Source organism: Pleuronectes platessa, chromosome 13 (genome assembly GCF_947347685.1).
Source record: "Pleuronectes platessa chromosome 13, fPlePla1.1, whole genome shotgun sequence".
Lineage (NCBI taxonomy): Eukaryota > Metazoa > Chordata > Actinopteri > Pleuronectiformes > Pleuronectidae > Pleuronectes > Pleuronectes platessa.
In genome coordinates, this window is record NC_070638.1 from 16,291,550 (window position 1) to 16,314,471 (window position 22,922).

At 43.5% G+C, this 22,922-nt stretch overlaps 3 protein-coding genes across 4 annotated transcripts; 2 read left to right on the forward strand and 1 right to left on the reverse strand.

Moving 5' to 3' along the window:
• Positions 1-467: 467 nt before the first annotated feature.
• On the forward strand, positions 468-5,884 carry LOC128454821 (neuromedin-U receptor 1). 2 transcript variants are annotated; one of them, XM_053438377.1, is made up of 5 exons: positions 468-663; positions 1,511-1,617; positions 1,747-2,466; positions 3,468-3,701; positions 4,142-5,884. In XM_053438377.1, exons 3-5 carry the CDS (start codon positions 1,779-1,781, stop codon positions 4,432-4,434), a joined length of 1,215 nt encoding a protein of 404 aa, XP_053294352.1. In that variant the 5' UTR covers positions 468-663; positions 1,511-1,617; positions 1,747-1,778; the 3' UTR covers positions 4,435-5,884. The 2 variants fall into 2 exon arrangements, with proteins under 2 accessions (XP_053294352.1, XP_053294351.1); XM_053438376.1 differs by lacking the exon at positions 1,511-1,617.
• Positions 5,885-11,405: 5,521 nt separating this feature from the next.
• Positions 11,406-17,152, reverse strand: cpdp (CPD photolyase). The gene is made up of 10 exons (XM_053438998.1): positions 16,912-17,152; positions 16,290-16,723; positions 16,037-16,185; positions 14,993-15,175; positions 14,491-14,649; positions 13,739-13,937; positions 12,614-12,766; positions 12,324-12,445; positions 12,058-12,217; positions 11,406-11,976 (listed from the first exon to the last, which is right to left on the reverse strand). Exons 1-10 carry the CDS (start codon positions 16,929-16,931, stop codon positions 11,828-11,830), a joined length of 1,728 nt encoding a protein of 575 aa, XP_053294973.1. The 5' UTR covers positions 16,932-17,152; the 3' UTR covers positions 11,406-11,827.
• LOC128455301 (UAP56-interacting factor) lies at positions 17,151-22,857 on the forward strand. The gene is made up of 9 exons (XM_053439000.1): positions 17,151-17,347; positions 17,510-17,653; positions 17,754-17,917; positions 19,279-19,424; positions 19,718-19,790; positions 19,947-19,999; positions 20,187-20,261; positions 20,538-20,664; positions 22,320-22,857. Exons 1-9 carry the CDS (start codon positions 17,275-17,277, stop codon positions 22,419-22,421), a joined length of 957 nt encoding a protein of 318 aa, XP_053294975.1. The 5' UTR covers positions 17,151-17,274; the 3' UTR covers positions 22,422-22,857.
• The last annotated feature ends 65 nt before the right edge of the window (positions 22,858-22,922 follow it).

A 22,922-nucleotide genomic window follows, 5' to 3' on the forward strand; every position in this document is an offset into this window, starting at 1 on the left:
ATAGAATGGAAGATTGCGGTATACTGTAGGTTCACATAAAAGGTGTGAAAATGTGTGTGTGTGTGTGTGTGTGTGTGTGTGTGTGTGTGTGTGTGTCTGTTCAGATGTTTTTCTGAGGACATTGTTACCTCCCCTCACTCTCTGACCCAGTTTTGATGGGCTGTTTGAGGGTTAAGACTTAGTTTTAGGGTTAGGGTTAGAAATAGGTGTAGATGAGGGTTCGGGTTAGGATAGGCATTTAGTTTGAATGGTTAGGGGGCTTCAGGGAATCCACTATGCCGATCAGTGTCCTCGCTAAGACGGAAGTACAAATATGTGTGTGTGTGTGTGTGTGTGTGTGTGTGTGTATGTGTGTGTAGACTATGTGTGTGTGTCAGGCTACATACACGCTCTGGTGATGGGGTAAGAGAGAGAGAGAGAGAGAGAGAGAGAGAGAGAGAGAGAGAGAGAGAGAGAGAGGTGGGGTGTGAAGGAGTGCTGCACAAACAGAAAATCAAGGCAGCTGCGTCGCATTGAAGCAGCAAAGCAGTGAAGGTAAAGTAGCAGGAAAACTAAAGTCGGGATGCAGAGACATGTGGTGATTATACATCTTCTCACATGTCTTCATTTCTTCACTTCTTGTGAATAAGAGGAAAAAGGCCTCATGGAACCCGCAAGCTGAAGGTGTGTGATTTAATTTTTCCTCAAATGAAATTATCTCTGTTATGTTGAATGGATACTAATTCCTTGTTATTCTTTAAGTGAAAAACTTGCGTGAGCACAGAAAACAATACCAAGGCTATTTAAAATGATTCTAGTATGTTAGAATAATTAAAAGGCTAAAGCTCAGAGAACATGGCGAGTTGTGTCAAGCATCTCAGTTCATGCTGCTATGGTGATACTACAATTTCCATTAATTCATGAAACTGGTTTTCAGCCGCCTGTTGCTTCCACTTGTGAGCACAGAGTTTCCCTGGTGCGGATGAGAGCTCAGTTACAGCTACAGTTTATGTGTACTAGTCAATTATTAATAGATTCACTTGAACAAATCATCTCTCTGGGAGTTGTGTTAGTTTTAGATTCCAAATGTAATCACTTTATGTAAGGGTACTTTCTTAGCTGATAATGGGTGTCCAGTAGGTTAGTGTCGCAGCTTCATACGGATGAGGGACTCTCAAGACACCGATTATAGAAGGGAATGGTCAAAATTGAGGTAACCTCATATTTTATAATCGTATTGGTTTGGAACTTCCTGTGGTAAATTGACAAACAGGGACATGTCAACGGGTAGGGAAAGGAGAAGAGGAGAGGCGTCTGGGTTGATCATGCAGGAGGTATAACACAGCGCCGAAATTCTCTTATTATTAAGATGCGTTATTGTTTACAACACATCAACACTGTCGTCAGCCCTCATCACCAAAAGATCCAGAATCTTGTTGTTATTCCAAGTTGACATCTTCATCCTCGTTTTCTACGTGTATGACATCTTTTTCATCCTAAAATATTCATATTCTTTTCACTTTTGTGTTAGACATCAACACAACCGTCCTGCTGCGTTCTCACATGGGCTCACTAACACATCTTCCAGTCATTGTAGGAAGGGGGCTGGCACGAACGTCAGCTTAAGACACCATCAAGGTATGATTTTTCAATCTTGGCCAGGAAATTACACAACTATCGTCACAGGTTGAAAAGTATAAATAAAAGGCTGAACTGTGTAAAACCAGTGGGGTGCTTACCTTTCCACCTTTTTGTTCATTTCACTAGGAATAGAGCTGCAAAAAGCATCAAACATCACCATGCTCGAGCTGAACTGTTCCCTCGAAGCTATTTTCATATCTGGTGCCCAAGTCTTCGATGGCGTGGGCTGCCCCGAGGCCGCTGTGGGGTGTGGGATGAATATCTCGCTGGTGCTGGCCAACGCCACCGAGCAGGATCTGGATGAGCTGTGTTTGAGTGAGGAGGAGTACCTGGCCAGGCGCCTGGGGCCTCTCCGGTCCCCCGCCTTCTCTCCCGTCTGCGCCACCTACCTCGCCATCTTCATGGTGGGCGTCCTGGGCAACTGTTTGACCTGCGCGGTCATCTTACGCTACAGGGTGATGCAGACGCCCACCAACTACTACCTGCTGAGCCTGGCGGTGTCTGACCTGCTGGTGCTGCTGCTGGGCATGCCTTTAGAGCTCTACGACATGTGGCGGAACTACCCTTTCCTGCTCGGCGAGGGGGGCTGCTACTTCAAAACCTTCCTGTTTGAGACCGTCTGCTTCGCCTCAATCCTCAATGTCACCGCCCTCTGTGTGGAACGCTACGTGGCTGTGGTACACCCCCTGAAGGTCAAACACATGACCACGCGCGCCCACGTCAGGAGGGTCATCTTCATGCTATGGGTTCTGTCCATTGTGTGTGCTGTGCCAAACACCAGCCTGCACGGCATCATGGTGCTGCCGCCAAGATTTGGACGACAGTTTCCTCGATCTACAATCTGCCGTATGTGTAAATCTTAATATCTTATTTCTTCCTTTGTTTAAGAGCCATGGTAGCACTGCTGTGTGACCAAATGCAAATATTCTCACAAAGATAATATTAACATGCAGAAAACCTGCAAACATCTTCCAATTAGCACTAAACACAAAGTACACATGAGGCCGATAGGTATGCTATTGGTTTGCAGGTCATTTCAATGAATGAGTGTTTAAAGGGACCTGGGAGCCCCAGGCAAAAGGGGCCGAGGAAGTCCTCCATCAAAACCAAACAAAAATTGTTGTTGCTGTAGAACATATGGACAGAATCTTAAGATGAATGAAAAATCTCTACTTCTTTCCACTACCCAGAGATGAAGATAAAATATCCTGGATAAATACAAGAACGGCCATCTTACACGTTTGGATCAAGTGTCAACACTAGCGAGGCCAATTCTGTACATGCACTCGACCAATCGTGAGTCAGTCTCAGCTGTCAATCATGATGTTTCATCTACTTTTTATAGCATCAACTAACTAATTCAAACATAACTTATGAGGAAAAATAACACTTTGACATACAGCAGCGTGATAAGAATCAGCTCAAATGACAGAAACAATTTCTGGGAAAAAAAATCGATATGACGTGCACGTTTTACTTTGGTCCTAGTCCCATTCACAAACATGTTGACCTATACTGCAGCCAGTCACCAGGGGGCAATGAAGATGCTTTGGCTCTACTTTGGGGGATCAGAGCTGTCATCCAACTTTAAATACAATCTTGCTGTAGACTCATTTATTTTTTCAAAATCATGTCAAGGAATCTGTTAAGGGGGTCATATATATATAAATGTATTTGTGTTATGTACTCACAGACTAACCATTTCTAGAGCGAAACTGCCTAGCTGGCAACAAAGTGCTAAAAGGTTTTACACTGACATATGAAGCGATGATGCCCTTGGTACATCTGGGATCATGAGCTGACTCAGATCTGTGCTTCTCCACACTGCTCTGTATCTCCATCCTCAGATGTGGTCAAGCCCACCTGGATGTACAACCTGATCATCCTGATTTCCACGCTGGTCTTCTTCCTGCTCCCCATGTTGATAATTGGCGTTCTCTACCTGCTCATTGGCCTGCAGCTCCGCAGGGAGAAGTTCATGACCGTGGCGGACACCACGTGTAGCTTTGGAAGGGAAAGTGTCTTCGGGTTGAATAAACAGAAGCTGAGCAAACGCAACGTGCAAGTCACCAAGATGCTGTGTAGGTGTTTATTCAGTTATTTTTTTACCATGTGTGCATCTGAGTGTAAACCGCCCTCGAGCTCATAAGTACTTGTTATTTTTGTCTTTTTCCTTTTTACTATATTGTGTCTCAGCTTTGTCTTGCTGTCTGTCACATGCTGGCGATTGGATTGATGATTGTGTGTCTGCTTCTGTTATATAGATAGATAGATTACTTTATTCATCCCCGAAGGGAAATTAAGTCGTCATAGCAGCCGGTACATTTGAATACAATAAAATACAATACAATAGAATAAAATAAAAATATTGAGGTAGAAAGAATAAAAACAGAAACACAAGATAAATAGGTAGATAAGGTGCAGTGGCAAGATGATGGTAAAAGTACTGATGATATGCTGATAATGTTATTGTGTTAGCGTGTTCTCTGTGACTCTATGTGATTGTATCCTCCTGATCCAGGTGTGTTGGTGGTCGTGTTCGGCCTCTGCTGGGCGCCCTTCCACGTGGACCGCTTGATGTGGAGTTACATCGACAACTCATCCCAGCAGCACCTCAAGCTCTTCGAGCGAGTCCACGTCGTCTCCGGAGTTTGCTTCTACCTGAGCTCCGCCATCAACCCCATCATCTACAACCTCATGTCCACCAGGTTCAGGGAAGTGTTCAGTCAAGTGACTTGTTTTTCTAACAGCTGGCCGATACGCTCCACCTCACAGGGGACCCGGCGCAGCACCTTGAGCGAGAAAATACTATGAATTGGACCTAGGGTCTGGATATAATACACAGATGGGCAACAACTTAATTTTTCTTTTATAATTGAACAAGTACAGGACACAAGTTGGGTGGAGCAGTGGTGTGATTAGAGGGTGTGCATTGTAAATACCTTTTCCCAACCTATTCATGTAAAAACATCTCCCGTTCTGTGTACGTTGATTTAACATTGACATCTTCTTCTCTTTAAAACTTGTGACTTCCCTGAAAGCTATTTTGTCAGTGTGATACATGGATTGTTGTCTTTTACCCATTTTTGCAATGCTGGTTTCCCCCTAATCTGACTCTGACTCCATTGTTGGCAATGGGCTTTATTTTTTTTATGGCAGCGTAATGCATTTTCAATCACACGAGTCATGTAATGTCAGGTGACTGCCTGCTGCCGACCAGAAGCCAGCCACAAGAGCAGATAGATGAAAAAAAGATGTATATATTGTATTCAAAATAAAGAAAATTATGTTTTCTTCAACTGCATATTGCAAAAACGATTGTTATTATGATTCCTGTCCAGCTCGCTCCTATTGAAATTTGTTCCTGTCTTGTAATCAATCGTGAAACTGACCATCATCCTGCAGGAATCATGTAACACACAGGAGTCCACAACAAGGTGGAGGGTATCTTGCAGAGTTTCAGGAGCAGGACCACACGTCAACCTCCTAACCCTCTGGCCTCTTCCCTTCTCCTATACGGATCACTTGTTTTTCCCCTCTCCTTGCTCCTCTACATAGGGTCCTGAGGTGGCCCATCCCGCCAGGTTGCTTCAACAGATCCCCAGTCCAAAGCTTCCCCACAAAGAAACTAAGACCCAAGAGTCCTTTAAACTCTCCTACGTCGCATCTCGTTGATGGTGTGGTCCTGGCTAGTGAATGGGACTCATGGGATATTTAGGAGCTACCACCCTCATCATCGAAAGTAACTCGAAACCGATTTGGAATAGAGGAACAATAAAATAAAAGATTAAAATGAGGATTCAGTCAATTCTCAGACGAACAAGGAAATAAGCATAAAAATACACACAGCAGCATTTTTATGCAATGAAGACAGAACCATTTAGCAGCTTTGACGTTAATTAATTTCTATTTATGTTATGTATTTATGGTATTTACCTCATAATGCGAGGTAACATTTCAATGCTTGCATATTGAATGAAGAGTGAAGGTACAATGCCTCATGTGTGAGAAGGAAACAGAAATGAAAGTTAATAAAGGGAAACAGGATTAATGATGGGATGGTTTGAATATGACACAATACTAATTAGTCAGGTGCCTTAAAACTACTTTCATTATGTTCATAATATTGTATGAATATATATAAAAAACATAAAGCATTACGATTATATAGACCATCACAGCATTCACACAAATGTATTCATATACAATGTACAATATTAGTTAAATTGTGTAAAGCTCAATTAACAAAATGAATTAATATTCAAGTTCCCTCATTTAAAATTGTGGTATCGCTATTTTTTACGAATGAAATAACTGCTTTAAAATGACCTGTACAGTATATAGGACATGTGAATATTCATCATGTTTTAGATTATTGATAAAGGTCTCTACTATGTAATGAAAGTGTGTATGTTTCCCTTTGATTTCATATGTTTGACCTGCTTTTGAAAACCCATGCTCGTGGTTAGAGGGTTACTGTTTGACTCAAAGAGAAATTAGTGGAATGAGTCTTTGCACATGGTTTTATATTCAATCGCCTGCAGAGCGACCAGCAGACGGACACAAATATCTTCTGTTTATATGTTTGGGTTAAACAACACCGCTTATTTATGAGTAATGCCACAGAAACATGGGGCTGTCTCAGCTCAGCTTTAGGTCACACACAATGCAGGAGGAAAATAAATCTGTCCTCATGGAGATGATGAGGAGTAAGGAGTCGAGGCTAAAGGGAAGGATGATGTCACTGGGTCGATTGTATGTCAGAAAATTAACAAGGGGGGGAGAAGAAATTAGATTTTATAAATATTAAATCCTTCTGTAATGGTGCATTGTTATCAAAGTGCCACACCACCACTAATGAGTGTCAGTAAACCCACTAGCTCCACAGTTACGCTGTTTACACGCCGCCTCTGCAAATAGACCCACTCCAGATCCCAGCATCATCCCAGTGATGGCATTTCAAGAGACTGGTTGTCATGTTCTCACATAACAACACGAGAAACGCATTTAACTTTAACCAATTGGGTGAGCAGACTGTGGGAGCCGTGAAATTAAAACACAAATCGACCCGAATGAGGAACTAGACGTGTTTTGATTCTGACTTTCCTTCACAGAAATGAGCAGAGAGCTGGAGTGTTGGAACCCATCAAATCACAAAATTAGAGACCATAGTGAGATGCTCGTTAAGAGCTGTAGGAGAGGGGGGAGGGGTTTGAGTCTGAGCCTCACATCATCTTGTTTTCATCATTTGTGTAATTTACTTGGACTCACAACATAATGAAAGGAAGAGAGAAACGTAACTGATACTGTGTTCTGCAAAACTTACAGATCACCCACAGACAATATCCAATGTAGTGAGACCTTACACGCTCAAGACTTGCAACATTTAAAAAAGACACTCTGATTATTTTCTGAATGTTTTCATAAGAATACATAGACATTGTTCCATCAGATTAGATTTGCACAATTTCAATGTAGTGAGTCATCTTTGTGGTAAGTACTCGTGACTTCACGCACCGTAAGACACTTAACGGCGTTCACCATTTTGGTTTCATGAGACATTGTCTTTGTAAAAGCATGGAGGCCAGTTATTAACGTCGCCATGACTACAAAGCAGCAGCTACATTAGCCCAAGAGGGTTCATTCCACCTCATTTATTTTCCTTATTACTCTGAGAGAGCATCAAGGTGTGCTGTTGCAATCGGTCGTAAATCCTTAACTCACCAATCATATCACAAGACAAAATTTGCCACAAAGTGCTTGAATAGCTGTATAAGGTGCGACGTCCTCAACTCTTAACCCACGACAAGGGTGAGGAGAGAATCACAAGTAAGGGCTCCCTCTCCCTGGAAGGACAGAAGAGCAGTAGAACACATCCACAAATAATAAAAAGAATTTACAACCATCATTCATGAGAAAAGACAGACACTAACAAAGTATTTATACAAAGAGAAAATGTCTGGCAGAGATGAAGAGGGGAGGGGAGAGCAGTGATGCCATGGTAGAGGTGTGGTCAGTATTAGCATAGAGAGTAGGTGTATTGTTATCTAAACAATCTGGTTGTATCCAGGTCCAGATGCCAGCACGAGCCACGATCCTGGATCTGCTATCCTCATGCATTAGCAGGAGGCAACATTTCAGAAAAAGCTAATGACATATAGGGATTTTTTTTCAATTTATTCATTCCAATTATGATAAATAATCAATCATAATATATTATTATTTAATATATATAAACAATCATAAAATGTGTGTTTTTGTGCAGAATCAGGTGTAAATACGTTTCATGCAAATCCATTCAGGACTACATTGCAGTCAGTCCTCTTGTACAAAGCCAGGATACAGAGGGATTAATGGGAATTGGACAGGCACAGTGTAGACAACCTCTGTCCACTCTGTTAGGGCGGCAACCGGTGAACTGTTAATGGAGCTAATGGGGAGCAGAATAATTAGATATACTTTATTTCTATTCAGTGCTTTTTAAATCAACGGCAGGGTTTTGAAGTCAATTCATTAAAAGACATGGAGCCAGAGTAAAGATCTGGAGTAAGGAACGACAGGTATCTGAAATCTAGTAACAGATACGCATCTTCAGAATTTTCGCTGACCTTTGTCCATGTCCTCTTCACTTTTATTCCATTTTAAAAAGTAAAAGAGTTGCATCATACAGTGCAAACCCAGCTGCCAAAGCAGTCAGGAGAGAGTCAGTGCTCAAAGGCTTTTCATGGCAGGAGTTGGAATATTCTCACATCTTACACAGATGACAAATATGCTGCTATGCACGTCTCTGCATTGAATTTGTGCGTCCTTGTACTGTCCAATTCCTCCCGCGGCGGAGGAGCAGATGTGTTTCGCTGCGTAAATGATGAGATGAAGTGTTGGATAATGGGATGAGTGTGTGGACGGGGTCTGACACTGATGGAGCACGAATGACTCTCAGACAAGAGCAGTTTAGAAAAGGCCTGGTAACACATGGGACCACATCCTTGACCTGATGAACAGAGAGCAGAGTGAGGCTGCGGCTCCATCAGCTGCTCTGAACGATTCAGTGTTAGCAGTATATTCAGCTATAAAACCTGACATTCAGCAGGGAAGTGCTGCATAAAACTGGTTTCATGCAAACCATCAACAATTTTATGTAACTATAAACAGAGGAAACTACCTTTTCATCTGTCCTTCAGATTCTCTTCAGATCCATTTGAAACTTTGCATATACACTGCTGACACAAGGATGTCCGCTGTGACTTAAAACCATAAAACGACTGACAGTTCAGGGCTGTGGAAGTCGTCAGACATCAGGTTGCAAAGGTGGAGGCATCACTGGGGCCATGTCAAAGCCTGGATCCTCCTGGAAAACAAGTCCATCTGAAGCATGGAAGTGCTTTATACACACACCCAAGCTCTGTAAATTGGAGACATGTCTTCACTGCAACTAAACAGCCGTCACTTGAAGCTAGAGCAAAGCTAACATTGATTTGTGTGAGACGCAGCCGGTTGCTGATATAAAAATACACTTTCATGAAAATTCACAATTGTTTTTCTCCAGTAGACAGCAGAACAATATGCAGTATAACAACCCAGCCTTTCAGTTAATCCTCTTTTAATGATTATTATAATGTTCAGTTTTTAATCAATCTGTTTAGGTGCTAATACAAGACTAAAGATTTGGAAATGATTCATAAAACATCATAGATCATTTAAGACCCTTTGATTGCAAATATCTACTGTCACTGATGTGAATTTAAAATCTAAAAATTGTGGGCTCAATTTCCCCTTAATTTGATAAACTTATTCGAACATGTGAATATCTCACATTTCTACATATATCACGTCTCCAGCGTTTGACCCTCACATTCTTAAATAATAAGCTGCTTCCTAAACAGATGTTCCATTTCTTGCTAGATACATCTTTTGAATAGTTATAATACATCCAGGCTTTATATACTGTCTATAAGGGTAAAAGCAACACATCTGCAATGATGGAGCTTTACACCTTTAACTCACTAATTTAAATGAACACAAACAGAATATATGTCGCCCTCTTGTAAAGCTACTACTAGGAAAATGGATGTATTCATATTGTATAGTGAGTCAGAATAAGCATTATTCAAGGCCACCCTAGCTTCTGTGTGTGCATTTGTGTGTGTGTGTGTGTGTGTGTGTGTGTGTGTTTGTGTGTGTGTCATCCCGCAGTGCAAACACATATAGTTTGGGTTAATTAGAAAGCTCAACAAAGGGTGAAGCACAGTGCCCTCTCCCCCACTGCCTTCACCTCACAATGAACACAATGAGCTTGTATAAAGACTGAATAGGTGGAAAATAACCACAGCCAGAATATTAACAATTGAGCACAGAATCCAGGGCAAATGTCCGCCAGCATATGAAGAAATCATTTTACTATTATGAAGGTGTTTTCCATTTTCCTCCTCCTGAAACCCCCCTGCTGGGATAAGCTTACATGCAGAAACACATATTTACAACAGCAGCATGGGTGTCAGGGTTAGCCAAAAGTACTTTGGAGACTATAAATATTAAATATTAAAGATACAAGGGACCTCTTGATGGATAAACCCTCACCACTGCTTCACTGTTTTCATTTTCTCCTCATTCAAAAGGACTCACAGGGGTTGAGTGATTAATTCTCAACTCAGACAGGTGGATCCCAGGACACTAACATTCTGCTGCGATTGCATTCGGTTCACACGTCCCATGCTCTCGTGTTGGAATACCTCAAACATCTGCAAAGTGGAGACAGACACCCCCCCCCAGAGAACAGGTGAGAGATCTCATCTTTTTCATTTTTAGCTTCACTAACAGCTTGACTGTGATATCAGTGTTGGTGTGTTGGTTCCTTCACCTGATGAAGGAGGAGCTGGTGAATTGTCCTGAAAATGTTCACAGATATTCACAAATGGTTGTCGAGTTTTTAGTCGGCCTCCAGTCTGAGGTTAACATGTAACTGGCAAAATTACACAAAAATGAAGCATTGAGTTAGTTCATGCAGGACATGGAGTCATGTGCTCAGCTGTCTTAAAGCTGTCAGCTACTGATAGGTTCATGGGTGCTCGTCAGTCACTCACCAATCACCAATCACAAAGCGGTCCCTTTAAATACGACCTCCTCCTCACTGATCCCTGCTCAGCTACACTACCACCGGCAACTTGGCTCCACCACCCCAGCCTCCACCCTTTAGCACTGAGCACAAACATGGTTGTGGTCAACGATATTCATCTCGAACAAATGATTCTAGCCTGCTACGCCCACTGGGGGGGTTTTGTCGTGTTCCCCGTTTTATCTAAGCATGATGCTTGGCTACTCCAGGGAACATCCAAAGAATGGAGCCATAGCTGTATTCCCATTTGTGCAATAAATGGGTAAATCGTGACAAAGTGTTACTGACTGATCTCAGCTCATTTCACAGAGGATTCAGCTGCATGTCTTTCTAATAGAATCTGTTTTTTTAGGTTTTGCTTGGATTTCTCGTCACGTCAGCGGCCAACATGCGTCATCACTGACACATAATGGAAGACGGTTTAATGTGGATCTTGGTGAAAGTGAGTTCTCCATTGTGTACTGAGTGCCATTCAAGATCAATGCTATTTTAAAAGGTCACAGATCTTTCACAGTTGTCTGCAGAGGAAACTTCAAAGTCTGTCTTTACTTAACTCTGAATGACTGTGGGGGATGAAACTAGTCTTTTAAAAAGGCAACATAAAGTGGATTTGTTGCTTTCTTCAGTGACAAGTTAGAATGGGAGGACTGTGAATGAATCACGACACTGGGACTTTGCTGAACAGAAACAGTTTATGACTTTATTTTGTTTAAAGTTCTCCGAGAACAAGAGGAATCCGAAGTTTAAACACTGTGGTCCTGAAACACGGCAACTTCTTTGTAACATAACAGTACAAATCTGAAGTAGAAGCTGTTGTATAAAAGTAGTAAAACAACAAAGGAAAAACCACAGATAATGATCTCGTGGTAAGTTAACAAAATAATACACTGCAGTCAAATACCAGAGCACAGTTACAGTAATGATAAAACACTGACTGAGCTATGACATGCCTAATATTTTGTACTTGAAGCAGCGGACAACCATAAAACAAAAAATCGACCGCTAGAGACACTGTCCAACCTCTCCCTGAGCTGAACGTGTAATAGATATGGACCAGCTCATGCGTTTCCTTCCCTGTCTCAATGCAGTTTAGCTTCACAGGTTTTTGGGACAGTACTTTTGCTCAAACTTGGGGACGTCAAACTTCCTGGTGCAGCCTTTGTAGTTCATGTAGCGGATCTTTCCGAAAATAGCTCTCTCTGCCCAGCCCTGGTCGTGGATGCCACAAATAGACCACATACACCCTACAGGAGGAAAATCAAGATGTGAGGAAAACAATGCAGTCCATCAGTGTCTGACTTGCTTTATTTTATGAATGAGCTTACCAACAAAACCACTCGGGTCCTGGCCATCCAGCGAATAGCGGTCGTTTAGATAGAGGGCGATGGAGAGCGCCTCCTCTGGTGACGTTGTCCACTCCAGAATCTTTTTGGCCCAGTACATCCTCAAGAAGCCATGCATCTTCCCTTCAGTGATCAGCTGGTACTAAAAGAGACATGGAATGGAAAGCAGTTGGAAACAAAGCCCAAAACAAACGGACATGTAGGTTTACATCAGCCCCATTGAGATCTGGTCCGTCTCAGTGTTTTACCTGAGCTCCATTCCACAGTTTGTCGTGTGTCTTTGCTTTCTCCAGCTGCTCCCGTGTGTAGAGATAAGGCCTCTCGTCTTTGGCGTGGTCCTTCAACGTCTTCTGAGCCCATTCATATGCACCTGAGTGACACAAGCACGTAATACATCATTTCCAGAAACTGTGAAAATACAAAGACAGAGCCGAATCCTTTCAAGCCTGTAATTTGGACAAAGTAATTCAGATTGTGAGCGGATGTCACTGATGGGCCATTTGTTACAGCAGAGTGAAACGATTCATTTTCCACTGACCCTCCACCCTGTCGTATTTCTTGTTGTAGTAGCAGTAGTTGTCCGTCAGCTCCCTGCGCACCACCAGCTCCTCGATGAAGGAGGCGACGGCCTGACCTGCCTTTCTCCCACTGCTCTGAACCTGAATGGCCACGCGCTGAGCTGAGATGTGGCCTGGAAAGGAACAGAGGAATTTAAAGACGAGATTAGATGAGAATGCAAACAGTAGAGACTTTCTTCCCAAGTTCAGTGTTGCGGTCGAGTTAAAACAAACACATTCTGTGATCTGTGCGTCACTGCTGTTCACTTTGAACTCAGCTGGGAATCTGCAATATCTCAGCTACTTTGACAGTGAGCTCCAGTAAATTAAGACTCCGATATGGTTGATGCTTCGTGGATGCAAGTGATGAGCATCTAATATTTAGACCCAGTGATCAGTACAATCAATATCTTGAGTAATGAAGTGAATGGCATAATGGTTGGAGTTGTTTGAAGGTCATCATCGAGTGTGGATAGTAGTGTTTGATCTATTTTTAGCGGTGGATTAGGTCACAAATGACAAATGATAAAGGGAGGTAAGAAGAAGTGATAATTACATTTATGCCCAGTAATTTTTATTTTCATTGAACTAGTGCAGTGGCCATTCGGAACCTGCCTGATTGGAATGGGCTGTTGGCTTAGGCTTCTGTGATGCTGGCTGCAGCTTTTTCTCTGAAATTGTAAAAGACAACGGCAGTAACTGAGCTGCACCAAGTCAAGCCTGGCTGCTGGACGCCGTCCACAGAAGCCTGAAGCTGAACACAGAGCTGTTCACCTGTTTATTCAGAGCTCAGTTAAGCTCAACTCAGTCTATTGCCTTTTTTATATATTTTTATTCTCTTCTCTACCTCATTCTAACCTGCCTGCTGCTCTAACAACTGGATTCCCCGGGTGTGTGGATCAATAAACTGTTATCTTATCTCTTACACGGAGCCCCTAACAGGAGAATCAGCTGTCGAGAACACGATGAGATCCAGATGATCTGGATCTCCAATAAGAGGATGAGTCCCAGCGTATCACATGTCCAGATCGCACCAAATTCAACACCGCACTTTCATAGGCCCTTAACATTCGTAACGTTTCTGAATTATTATATAGATTACTGACCGAAGTGGAGCCAGGGGGAGAGCTGGCTGAGGGCGTGGACATTTGGGTCGTTGCGTTTGGTTTCAAACAGTTTGAGGCGTACGTCAATGAAGGACTCCAACATGGCCATCCCCTCCTTGGTGCCAGGCTTGGCCCACTCCGGCACCACGACCTCCCTGTCGACCGGCAGCGAGGCCAGAGTTGTGTCCCACGCTATTGGCTGTGAGGTGAAGAGAGGAGGACACAGAACCAGTCAGCAGGAGTCGCAGCGGCCAGTGGTGAGCTAAAATATCCACTGTGCTGTGACAGTGAAATGCAAACTTCTAAAGCAGAGAATGTTCTGAATCTCTCCCTTCAAATTAGGAGAGTACTCACACAAGCGATGGGCTTATCTATCACAGCACAGCAGTAAAAGCTGCTACTGAGATAGAATTTAAAACTTGTCACAGTCGTAACAGAAATGCCTGTTTATGTTCACTCATCAATAAACGATGTGCAGCGGAGAGGAGAGAGCTAAAGATTGAAAGCGGTATTTAATTTCAGCAGTCTGTCTCTCTGACAGGTTAATCTCACATTGTATTGATCTAAGTTAACACTTCAAAAGCAAATCATATTTTCAGGATGAGACTGAATATGTGTGCGTGGTTTCAACCGATCCAAAAGTCCTTGAATCTGACATAAAAACACTTGGTGTCTTCTCCACCTTTCAATAACAAATTCACTTTGATCCACAGCAGCGTGAATGTTCCCTTCGGTGTTTCTGCAGCACTTACTTCAGCAGTTTTTTTAGCCGTGACTGGATGTTTCTCTACCGGAGGGAAATCGGTGAGGAAGTCCGGCAGAAGTTTGGTGATTTTTCCTCTGATCGTTCTGGCGGCGTATTCCTGTTTAGGGGACGCTACCCAGCAGGGAACAATGTTATGGGCGTCAACCTATAAAAAGGACAATGTTGAATTCCGTTATCCAACTATAAGGACAAATCAGGATTATTTGAACTTAAATATTTCATACATGGACAGCTTGTGTTTATTTTTTAGCAGGATTAAGCTGAAACTATCCAAATAAATGGACGGACCCAAAGATCTTTTTCACCACTTGCTCTGACTTGGCAAGATAGGGCGTTAGCCTTGGTGCAAGTGCTCCCAGTGTGCCCCTCTACTGTAAATATGAGGCAGGGTCAAACTCTAATATTAAATATACTACAAAAACTTATAGGCTGAGCAGCCAATCAGCAAACTCTGTCTGTAAATTACACATTTGAGAGGGAGCTTTTACCTGTTTGAGGAGGATGTCCCCTGGAAGCTTCTTTTTGACGTCCTCTAACCACTGCAGAGGTTCTCTGAGAGGGTAGAAGTCTGTCACCACTGCCCCCAGGCTGTGGTCAGACACAAAGCCGGGGAGAACGTCCCCTGCCGATCCATGGAGTAAGTGGAACTGGATGTCTAAGGCTTTACATTCCTGGTTGTTGAGAGTAGAACAACAGAATTAGGACTAGTGGACTAAGTTGAATTAAACAATGTGGATCACATATCACTGAGGAAAGCAACATTTCTGCACGTTCACCCTATTCCCCTGACTGTACTGTGCGATTTAAATATGTTGCTGCTCATTTAACTCGAGATGAAACGTTTTTTGTAATCTTTTTCTTTTGTACTTATAAAAGTGATGTTCACACATAAATCGTAACGTGTAACATAAACCTGCATGAGATTTGAGTTTGTACGTGTAGCAAAGTTTTGTCAGTGACTTTAATTCAAACCAACATTATTCATCTAATACTTTAAGACATCAGTTGATAATTTCTTCCATTAATCATCTAAATAAAGTGAAACATAATGGTCATGATCACCCTAAATCAGGGGGACATCTTAAAGTTGCTTGTTGAATGAGGTCAACAGGGTAAAACGTGACAGAATTTTCCTCCATAACTTATTTTAACCCTTAGTAAATTGTAAATAGTTGATTTAGTATTGATTTGCATTTTCGAAAATAAATCTTTTGAAATACAAATACCAATCTTCATTTATAAGATCTGAATTCCAGTGGTAGATTCTTTAAAACCCTCAATAGCATCTTTTTAGCTGGTAAAAAGTAGTAAAAGTATAAGCAAGAAAAATACATGAGAAGAGACTGACAAGTGTTTGGTTGATCTCAAATTTCCCCACTGTGGGACTATCAAAGGATTCTATTTGTTTTACTTATTTGAATATAAATGATACGCTGTAGTGACTTTCCCAGGAATCAAAACATATTGATAAACTGACTGGTGCACTACTAGAACTATTGGATTTAATCTGTGCCTCCAAACTAAATCTTCACCTTTGCGACTTCTTTCAGCCCTTCGAGCATGAAGCTGTAACGCCTCAGCGTAGACAGTTCGGACTTTGGCACAAACCAGCAGAAGCAGACGTGCAGAGGAAGGTTTTTCTTCATTGCGAGTTTCTGTGCATAAATCAGAGCCCAGTTATCTGAAACACAAGAGGAAACACACACACACACACAAAAACACACACAGCTATTAGACACATGAAGAGAAGGAAAATGGCTCAGTGCTGGTTGTGCAGCGGTTTACCTTGTACTCTCTGGTCTCTAGACATCCAGTACAGGACCCCCTCTGAGCCCTGCTTCATCTTCTCAGTGTTAGATAGGACTCGAAGACGCATCTCGTTGAACTTCGTCTCCTTCTCCTCTGACCTCTGCTGCATGAGCAGGTCCTGCAGCCAGCCCGCAGTCCTCTTCTGCTTCTCCGGCTGCTGCTGCTGCTGCTTCTTCGGCTGCTTCTCCTCCTCCTCCTCCTCCTGCTGCTGCTGCTGCTTCTCCGGCTGCTTCTTCGTGGGGGCCAGCTTCTTCTGCTTGGCGGAGCGCTCTTTACCGGCGGGAGCAGCCTTACGTTTCTTATCTGACATGGTGGAAACACTGGAGAAGGAGCCGGTGAAGAGGGAGGGAAGTGGACTTGGTGATCTCTGGTCTCTGAGCGTCAGGAGTCGCCTTTGTACAGAGGGGGAGCTGCGAGGGACCACAGGGAAAGCGGTGAGAATCACAACAAGACACGGAAATCGTTAAACCGCACAGACATTACGTGTTACCGAGAGGATTAAATTGAGGAAGAAAACTCCACGGATCAAAGACAACAAACCAGGAGCACGACACCGCTGCACAAACTCCTCTCTCGAATTCATGAAGATAACTCTCACCTCCTCCAGATGAAGAACATGCAGCGAAGGAATCCTGTAGTTCTTCTGTCGCCGTGTAGCGGGGGAAACGAACTCGACACTCGGTGTAAACCACGACTTAACGAGTGACCGCGACTCTCAACACACGTCTGAAAGCGTCTGGTACCCTAACCCGCCTGTGTTTGGGTTTTGTAACACGGTGTTGTCGATGGGCTAGAACTACGTCACCCACAATGCTTTAGGTCCGCGGCGCATGCGCGGCACCGCTTACGTCGGGAGGAGGTAGGTACCTTGCTGTGTGGTACAGAGAGGAAGCCATAGCTCGACCCTGCAGCTGCCACAGTCCGTCTCCCCGCTCCCTGCGTGTTTCACGGGCTCTACAGCATGGACACAAGCGGCTTCGCGGAGGACCGGGAGAGGAAACCCGCGGGGCCCGATAAAGTCGACATGTCGCTGGGTAAGGGCCTCAGCAGCCGGCCGTCACGGTACCATAATACAGCCCGAGCTAATGATAGCTAACGGCGCTCAGTGATGGGAGGGCGTGTGCAGCTGGCTCGCGAAGTGTCATTCAGACGCCATCGTTTACTCTGCTCGTGTGATTCTTTTTTTATTTGAACAGATGACATCATTCGCCTGAACAAGAAGGAGCAGCAGCAGCTGAGGAGGAGACAGGCCCCAGGGAGCCGGAGACCGGTGAAGAAGAAAGGCCGCCTACCACAGGTGTCACCTCGGGCTGCTGCAGCTTTGGGACCCGCTCAGAGAGGTGTGTGTGTGTGTGTGTGTGTCTGTGTGTGTGTCAGTCATTTACTCCTCTTCTAACCTGCTCTGTACGCGTGTAACGCAGTTATTATTATCTCTACCAGGAGGTGGCGCACCCCGAGGAGCAGCACCTAAATTAAGAAACCGGAGGGTCCCTCCCCTGCAGGGGCTACGGCGGGGTCAGGGGGTCATCACAGGCCTGGCCGCCAGGAGGCCCACCGCCCTGCTCAAACGAGTGGGCATCTTGAACAGAGCAGCGATCAACCAGGTAATGGAGGACACACTGCAGGACATGTCCATGCCAGTGATGATGCACTGACAGCAGCTGCTGACACTGGTCTGCAATATTTCCCATCAGCATCACTGGTATTTGTCACAGAACTTATTTACTGACCTTGTTGGGTTTGCTCAGAAGCTGAACACGTGTACGTAGTCACATGAACCAGCTCATGAAGGGGATTCGTCTCTCAACCAAAAGTCTTATGGGAGGTTTCAGGGGTTTAACCTGAGGGTCTATGGGCACACACACACACAAACACACACACACCTGTACAACTTCTGAAGAGACCAGGACCTGGATGGCTGAGAATCTTCAGGTGTAATGTTTAGTTTGAATAAAGAAGAGCGATGGCTCAGGTCATAGGAATCCTCTCTGTACACGTTGAGAAGCGGCAGTAGAGCTCTCAGCCTCTTAGGTAGGTTTTGAATAGACACCACTGTTCTCTTATCATCAGCAGGGTTTTCTGCTCCATGGATTTATTTGTTGTTTATATTTGTTTCTCCTTAACCAAAACCTTTCATACATGCTCTATTTCACTGCTGGATTTCCGCTCCTGTGCATCATGTGGGGTGACGCTGCGTCGTCAAGGATTGAGGGAGAACGGCTGTGTCCTCTCCTCCTGTTAAAAACGTTGTTTAGAAAACACAAAGCAAAGAGAGAAGCGAATGAGAAGAAGCTAAACTAAAGATGAATCACTGAAAATCCAGTGTACAGTGAGACTGAAGCTATGTGAGACTGATATTGAAGCTTAAACAACTCGTAACTTCCCCCTCTTGGCTAGCAGAGACTAAAAGCGAGTCTAAACAAACTGTGAAGACCGGACAATCTTAGACATGTTGCTTATAAACTTATAAAATGTCAACTTCTGACAAAAGCCTTGTCAGCTGTGATCATAACTTTGAACCAACACAACATCTTTTGTTGTTTTTCTATATTTTCCTCTCAGAGTGAGCCACAGTTAGTTAAAATGTGTTTTACATAATAAACACAGAGTTATGTCATCAGTCTGGGATCCATTCGATCTTTCTCATTCTTATCAGTTACATTCTTATTTCTGTCTCTTCTTACTTAAATGATCCAACTGCCTCATTTCATATCAGACCTTAACTCAGATAATCAAGTCAATAAAATGTTAGTGTTGTCATTTAGCTCTCTATGCCTTTTAAACTAGGCTTTATAAAGATGGATGAATTCTTGTGTGGATGCTGGTAAAACAACCGAAAGGAAATGGAAGTTTCCCATTCCTGATGTGTGTATTTTGCGCTGAAACAAAACTTTAAAGTATCTTCCCCCTGCAGGGTAAATTGTGGATGCTTTGCCTTGGTTATAACTACACGTTCCTCTTTCAGAAAACAAGACAGAAAACAAGGCCCTTCATTCAACGCACTGAAACTCCGTACAGGAAGCCGGAGGTTCAGAGGCGACTGTACAGGCAGCCGGATCCACAGAGAGGCCCGAGCACATCAGTCAGGAGACCATTTCAGCTGCGACGACGGTGAGGACCTCTTTACAACAACTAATACAGTCAAATGGTGCACTTATGTGCTATTGTATGATTGTTTATTGATTCATGAAGACTTGGGGGTGTGCTGTAAGAACCTACATCAGGGCTTTTTATGGCCCAAAACATATGTTTAAGCAATGGGTTGTGGAAAGCAGCTGGATTTTAAACTTCTTTAGATGAGTGAAGGCTCATGTGTTCAACTCTACAGTTCACAGTACACTTGTTTAAACCTGCAGCGATTGCTCAGCTGTATTTCAGCTCTGTTTTTTGTTCCTGTCCTTCAGACCACTGCCCCCTGTCCAGCAGACTCGGAGGGAAGCACGCCAGGCCACATTTCTTCTTCGCAGGGGACTCAAGGCACGTGCTATTTATTTATGGATTTACAGGTCATTGTTAAATATATTTTTAGAACATTCCCTCTTTGTATATGTAGTTATAACTGGTTATCTGTGTACTTCCAGACCTAATCCAACTATCAATGCACCACTGTTTATTCTTCATGTCGCTCGGCAGGTACAAGCTCAGGTGCAGAAGCCAAGTCCTCGCTCTCCAGTCAGAACTCGCCAGTGAGTATTTGTAGGCTCCAGCCTGTTTTTGTAGTAGCAGCTACTCTGTTGTGTGTGCAGGGAAAGAGGAAGTCCCACTACGGATGTGAATAATTGGAGAGGTGGGGTTGGGGGACCATTGTCTGCCATTTTAGGGTCAGTGTCTGTTGTGCTTGTGATATTGATACGGCATCTATTTGTCCACCAGGTGGCGCACATCGACAGCCAACAACGGGATCTTGACTGTTTCAATTGACAACCCCACAGCCAGGACGCAGCCTGAGTTAGTACCACTCAACACAAACTCACTATTCGTTATATTTACACATATGTTGGATTTTACATGTCAGAAACAGTGGCAGTGCCAGGGAACTTAACTAACCTGTGATCTAAAATATATAAGTTTATGTGAGCATCAACTGATGTGGTCTTTTCTCCAGCACCTAGTGTTCAAGTTTGTGTGTGTGTGATTTTGTTTCTTTTCTGAGGAATTTTACATGTTGACAATGATCTTAGACACCTCCAGATTCAACAAACTGTTTCTGCCACCTCTTCACAGGCCTCCCACTGCTTGGACCCTGCACCCCCCGGCTGTCACTCCTGTTCCGGTCAAGATAGAACCAGTAGAGAAGAAAATACCAAAAGGTGTCCCTCTAGAGTTTGACATCAACAGTGTAGGCAAACCGGTGAGAGCATCCTACGTTGTTGATTCTATTTAGTTAAATACACAGTCATAGGCAGATTTCAACAAGTACATTTAAGAGTTAAGACCACAGTTATTGAAATGTAAAGCCCATGAAAAGTACGACAGAATATTAAAGTCCCTGAATTACTTGCACTTCCCCACAAATCTGAAAGGCAGGAAGTAGGTATTAATAGTAGAGCTGTGAAAAATAACGCGTTAACGCGTTATGATTAAATTACAGGATTAATTCGTGTTTTTTTTTTAACGCATTTAACGCATGCGCAGAAGGACCTTCCAATTCCGCCGCCTCTGTACTAGTTGCTGCTCTAACGCCGGGTTCACACCGGACGCGGAAGCGACGCCGAAGCGAGGCGTAAAGGCAGAATAGTCCCGCGACTGCAACCGCGGAAGGCAACGCAGCTGGGGACATTAAATAATGTGGTTGGGAAAAGTGGTAAAATTAAAACTCCAAGACAACAGAACGTGAATACAAAGTATGGGATGCATATTTGATCATTTATATCATATCAAATATGTCATCTATATCGTTTAAAATCATTTTTCAGTGTGTTTCCTGTCGTGATACGCTCGCGTCAAGCGGAAAAAATAGACTCGACGCCGAAACGATCGCTTCACGGCGCTAGGCAGCCGCGGCACAACGCTACGCTTCAGCCTCCGGTGTGTTCAGCGCTGCGGTTTAACATGGGAGTGGATGGGAGCCAGAGGATTGGCGCTGCGCTTACGCCTCGCTTCGGCGTCGCTTCCGCGTCCGGTGTGAACCCGGCGTAATGCAGTCAGACGGCAGCTGCCATTCAAACAAACAAACAACATGGATAATTCTGATGAACCTGAGGACCTTCTGGACGGGAAGATCGTGTTCCAAAAAAACAAAGATCGAACATTCAGTAAAACCAAGGTGATATGCACACTCTGCGAGAAGACGTTATCGTTTCGACGTAGCAATACCCGCCTAACCACCGCAACGCGAAGCATGTGTTGGTCGGCGAGGGGCGTTCAAGTGGAATGCGCCAAACCAGACTCACTCGCAGGACACATTGTGCAAAAGAAGCGGTCAGCTTTACTGTCAGAGAATTTGAACAAGTTAGTTTGCCTCACCAACTGGCTAAAGACCGAGTAGCTAAGAGGGCCTTTAGAGGCATTAGATTGTATCATGGTGTGGTTAATGGTTGTGTGACAAAAAATATAAAAAATGTCAACCATCCTATGGCTAAGAAGCTCAAATAATTTCTGTTTAATTAAAAAAAAAAAGTTTTATTCAACCACACAATGGCTAAGGAGCCCGAATATTGTTTAGGATGAAGATTATATTAATGTTCCATATGGAAAAGCAATGATAACTGCTGAAGAACTGCTGAGTTGCAGCACAAAAGAAAAGTTAAATGTCATAAATCTTATTTTCACAAAAATATTCCGAGAAAATCGGTAATGTGATTAATCATGATTAATCCATAGAAACCTGTGATTAATTTGATTAAAAATTTTAATCATTTCACAGCTCTAATTAATAGGTATAGTTTAATTAGATCAGTTCTGACATGGGTTGTTTGTAGACTTTCAGCTATCGACTCAGCGTAGGTCTTGTTTGTAGTTTCATTAAAGTGTGTTAAACATTTGTTCACCCGATTCTTTTCACAGCAAACGTCGATGACTTTGAACGAGCGATTCCGCATCATGAAGGATCAGCGCACCACGATGGCACTAAGCGGTAAAGGCAGCCGGTTTGTCACAGTGGGTTAGCCGGCAAAAACACAGTGACTACGTAAAACACGGAAGCTCCTTTGTCCTGTTCAGACCCACACAGCGAACCCCACCTTTTCTGATGGAGGGTGGCATAGCCGACCTGCTTCTTGACTTTGCAAGTGGTGAGTGGGCAACCGATCGTGGGACAAATGAGCACAGCGTGCACAACTGCTCAAATGTCAATGGAGGGTTTCCCGTTCATAATTCATATCGTTGTATAGAGCCGTTTGTATTGTGGACGTCCTACACTCGGAAGGAGAGATATTTCCCCCCCTGTTGGACTCTGGACTGTCGCGATTGGGAAGAGTATTTTTTTCAGAGGGCCGTTATGTATTTGCGTGGATGGCACGTATGTTCCCCGATTCCATCCGATTTTGTTTTTTGAGAATAGTTTTGTAATGTTTCTTCAAATAAATGAGTCTCTTTAAAAGTGTGATAATTGTCTTAGCTTCAGTCTTCAGCACCCTGACGACGAACATGTTTCAGGTCTCCATCTTC

Bases quoted from the DNA above. Each gene is read 5' to 3' on its own strand.
- LOC128454821 (XM_053438377.1), top strand. From the start codon at position 1,779: ATGCTCGAGCTGAACTGTTCCCTCGAAGCTATTTTCATATCTGGTGCC. The intron at 2,467-3,467 runs GTATGTGTAAAT...CTCCATCCTCAG, and splicing joins TCCTCGATCTACAATCTGCC to ATGTGGTCAAGCCCACCTGG. The intron at 3,702-4,141 runs GTAGGTGTTTAT...CTCCTGATCCAG, and splicing joins GCAAGTCACCAAGATGCTGT to GTGTGTTGGTGGTCGTGTTC.
- cpdp (XM_053438998.1), bottom strand. From the start codon at position 16,931: ATGTTCTTCATCTGGAGGAG. The intron at 16,186-16,289 runs GTAAACCGCTGC...CTTGTGTTTCAG, and splicing joins TAGAGACCAGAGAGTACAAG to ATAACTGGGCTCTGATTTAT. The intron at 12,767-13,738 runs GTCAGTAATCTA...GTTCCTTTCCAG, and splicing joins CTCCCCCTGGCTCCACTTCG to GCCACATCTCAGCTCAGCGC.
- LOC128455301 (XM_053439000.1), top strand. From the start codon at position 17,275: ATGGACACAAGCGGCTTCGCGGAGGACCGGGAGAGGAAACCCGCGGGG. The intron at 17,654-17,753 runs GTGTGTGTGTGT...TATCTCTACCAG, and splicing joins TTTGGGACCCGCTCAGAGAG to GAGGTGGCGCACCCCGAGGA. The intron at 20,000-20,186 runs GTGAGTATTTGT...TTTGTCCACCAG, and splicing joins TCTCCAGTCAGAACTCGCCA to GTGGCGCACATCGACAGCCA.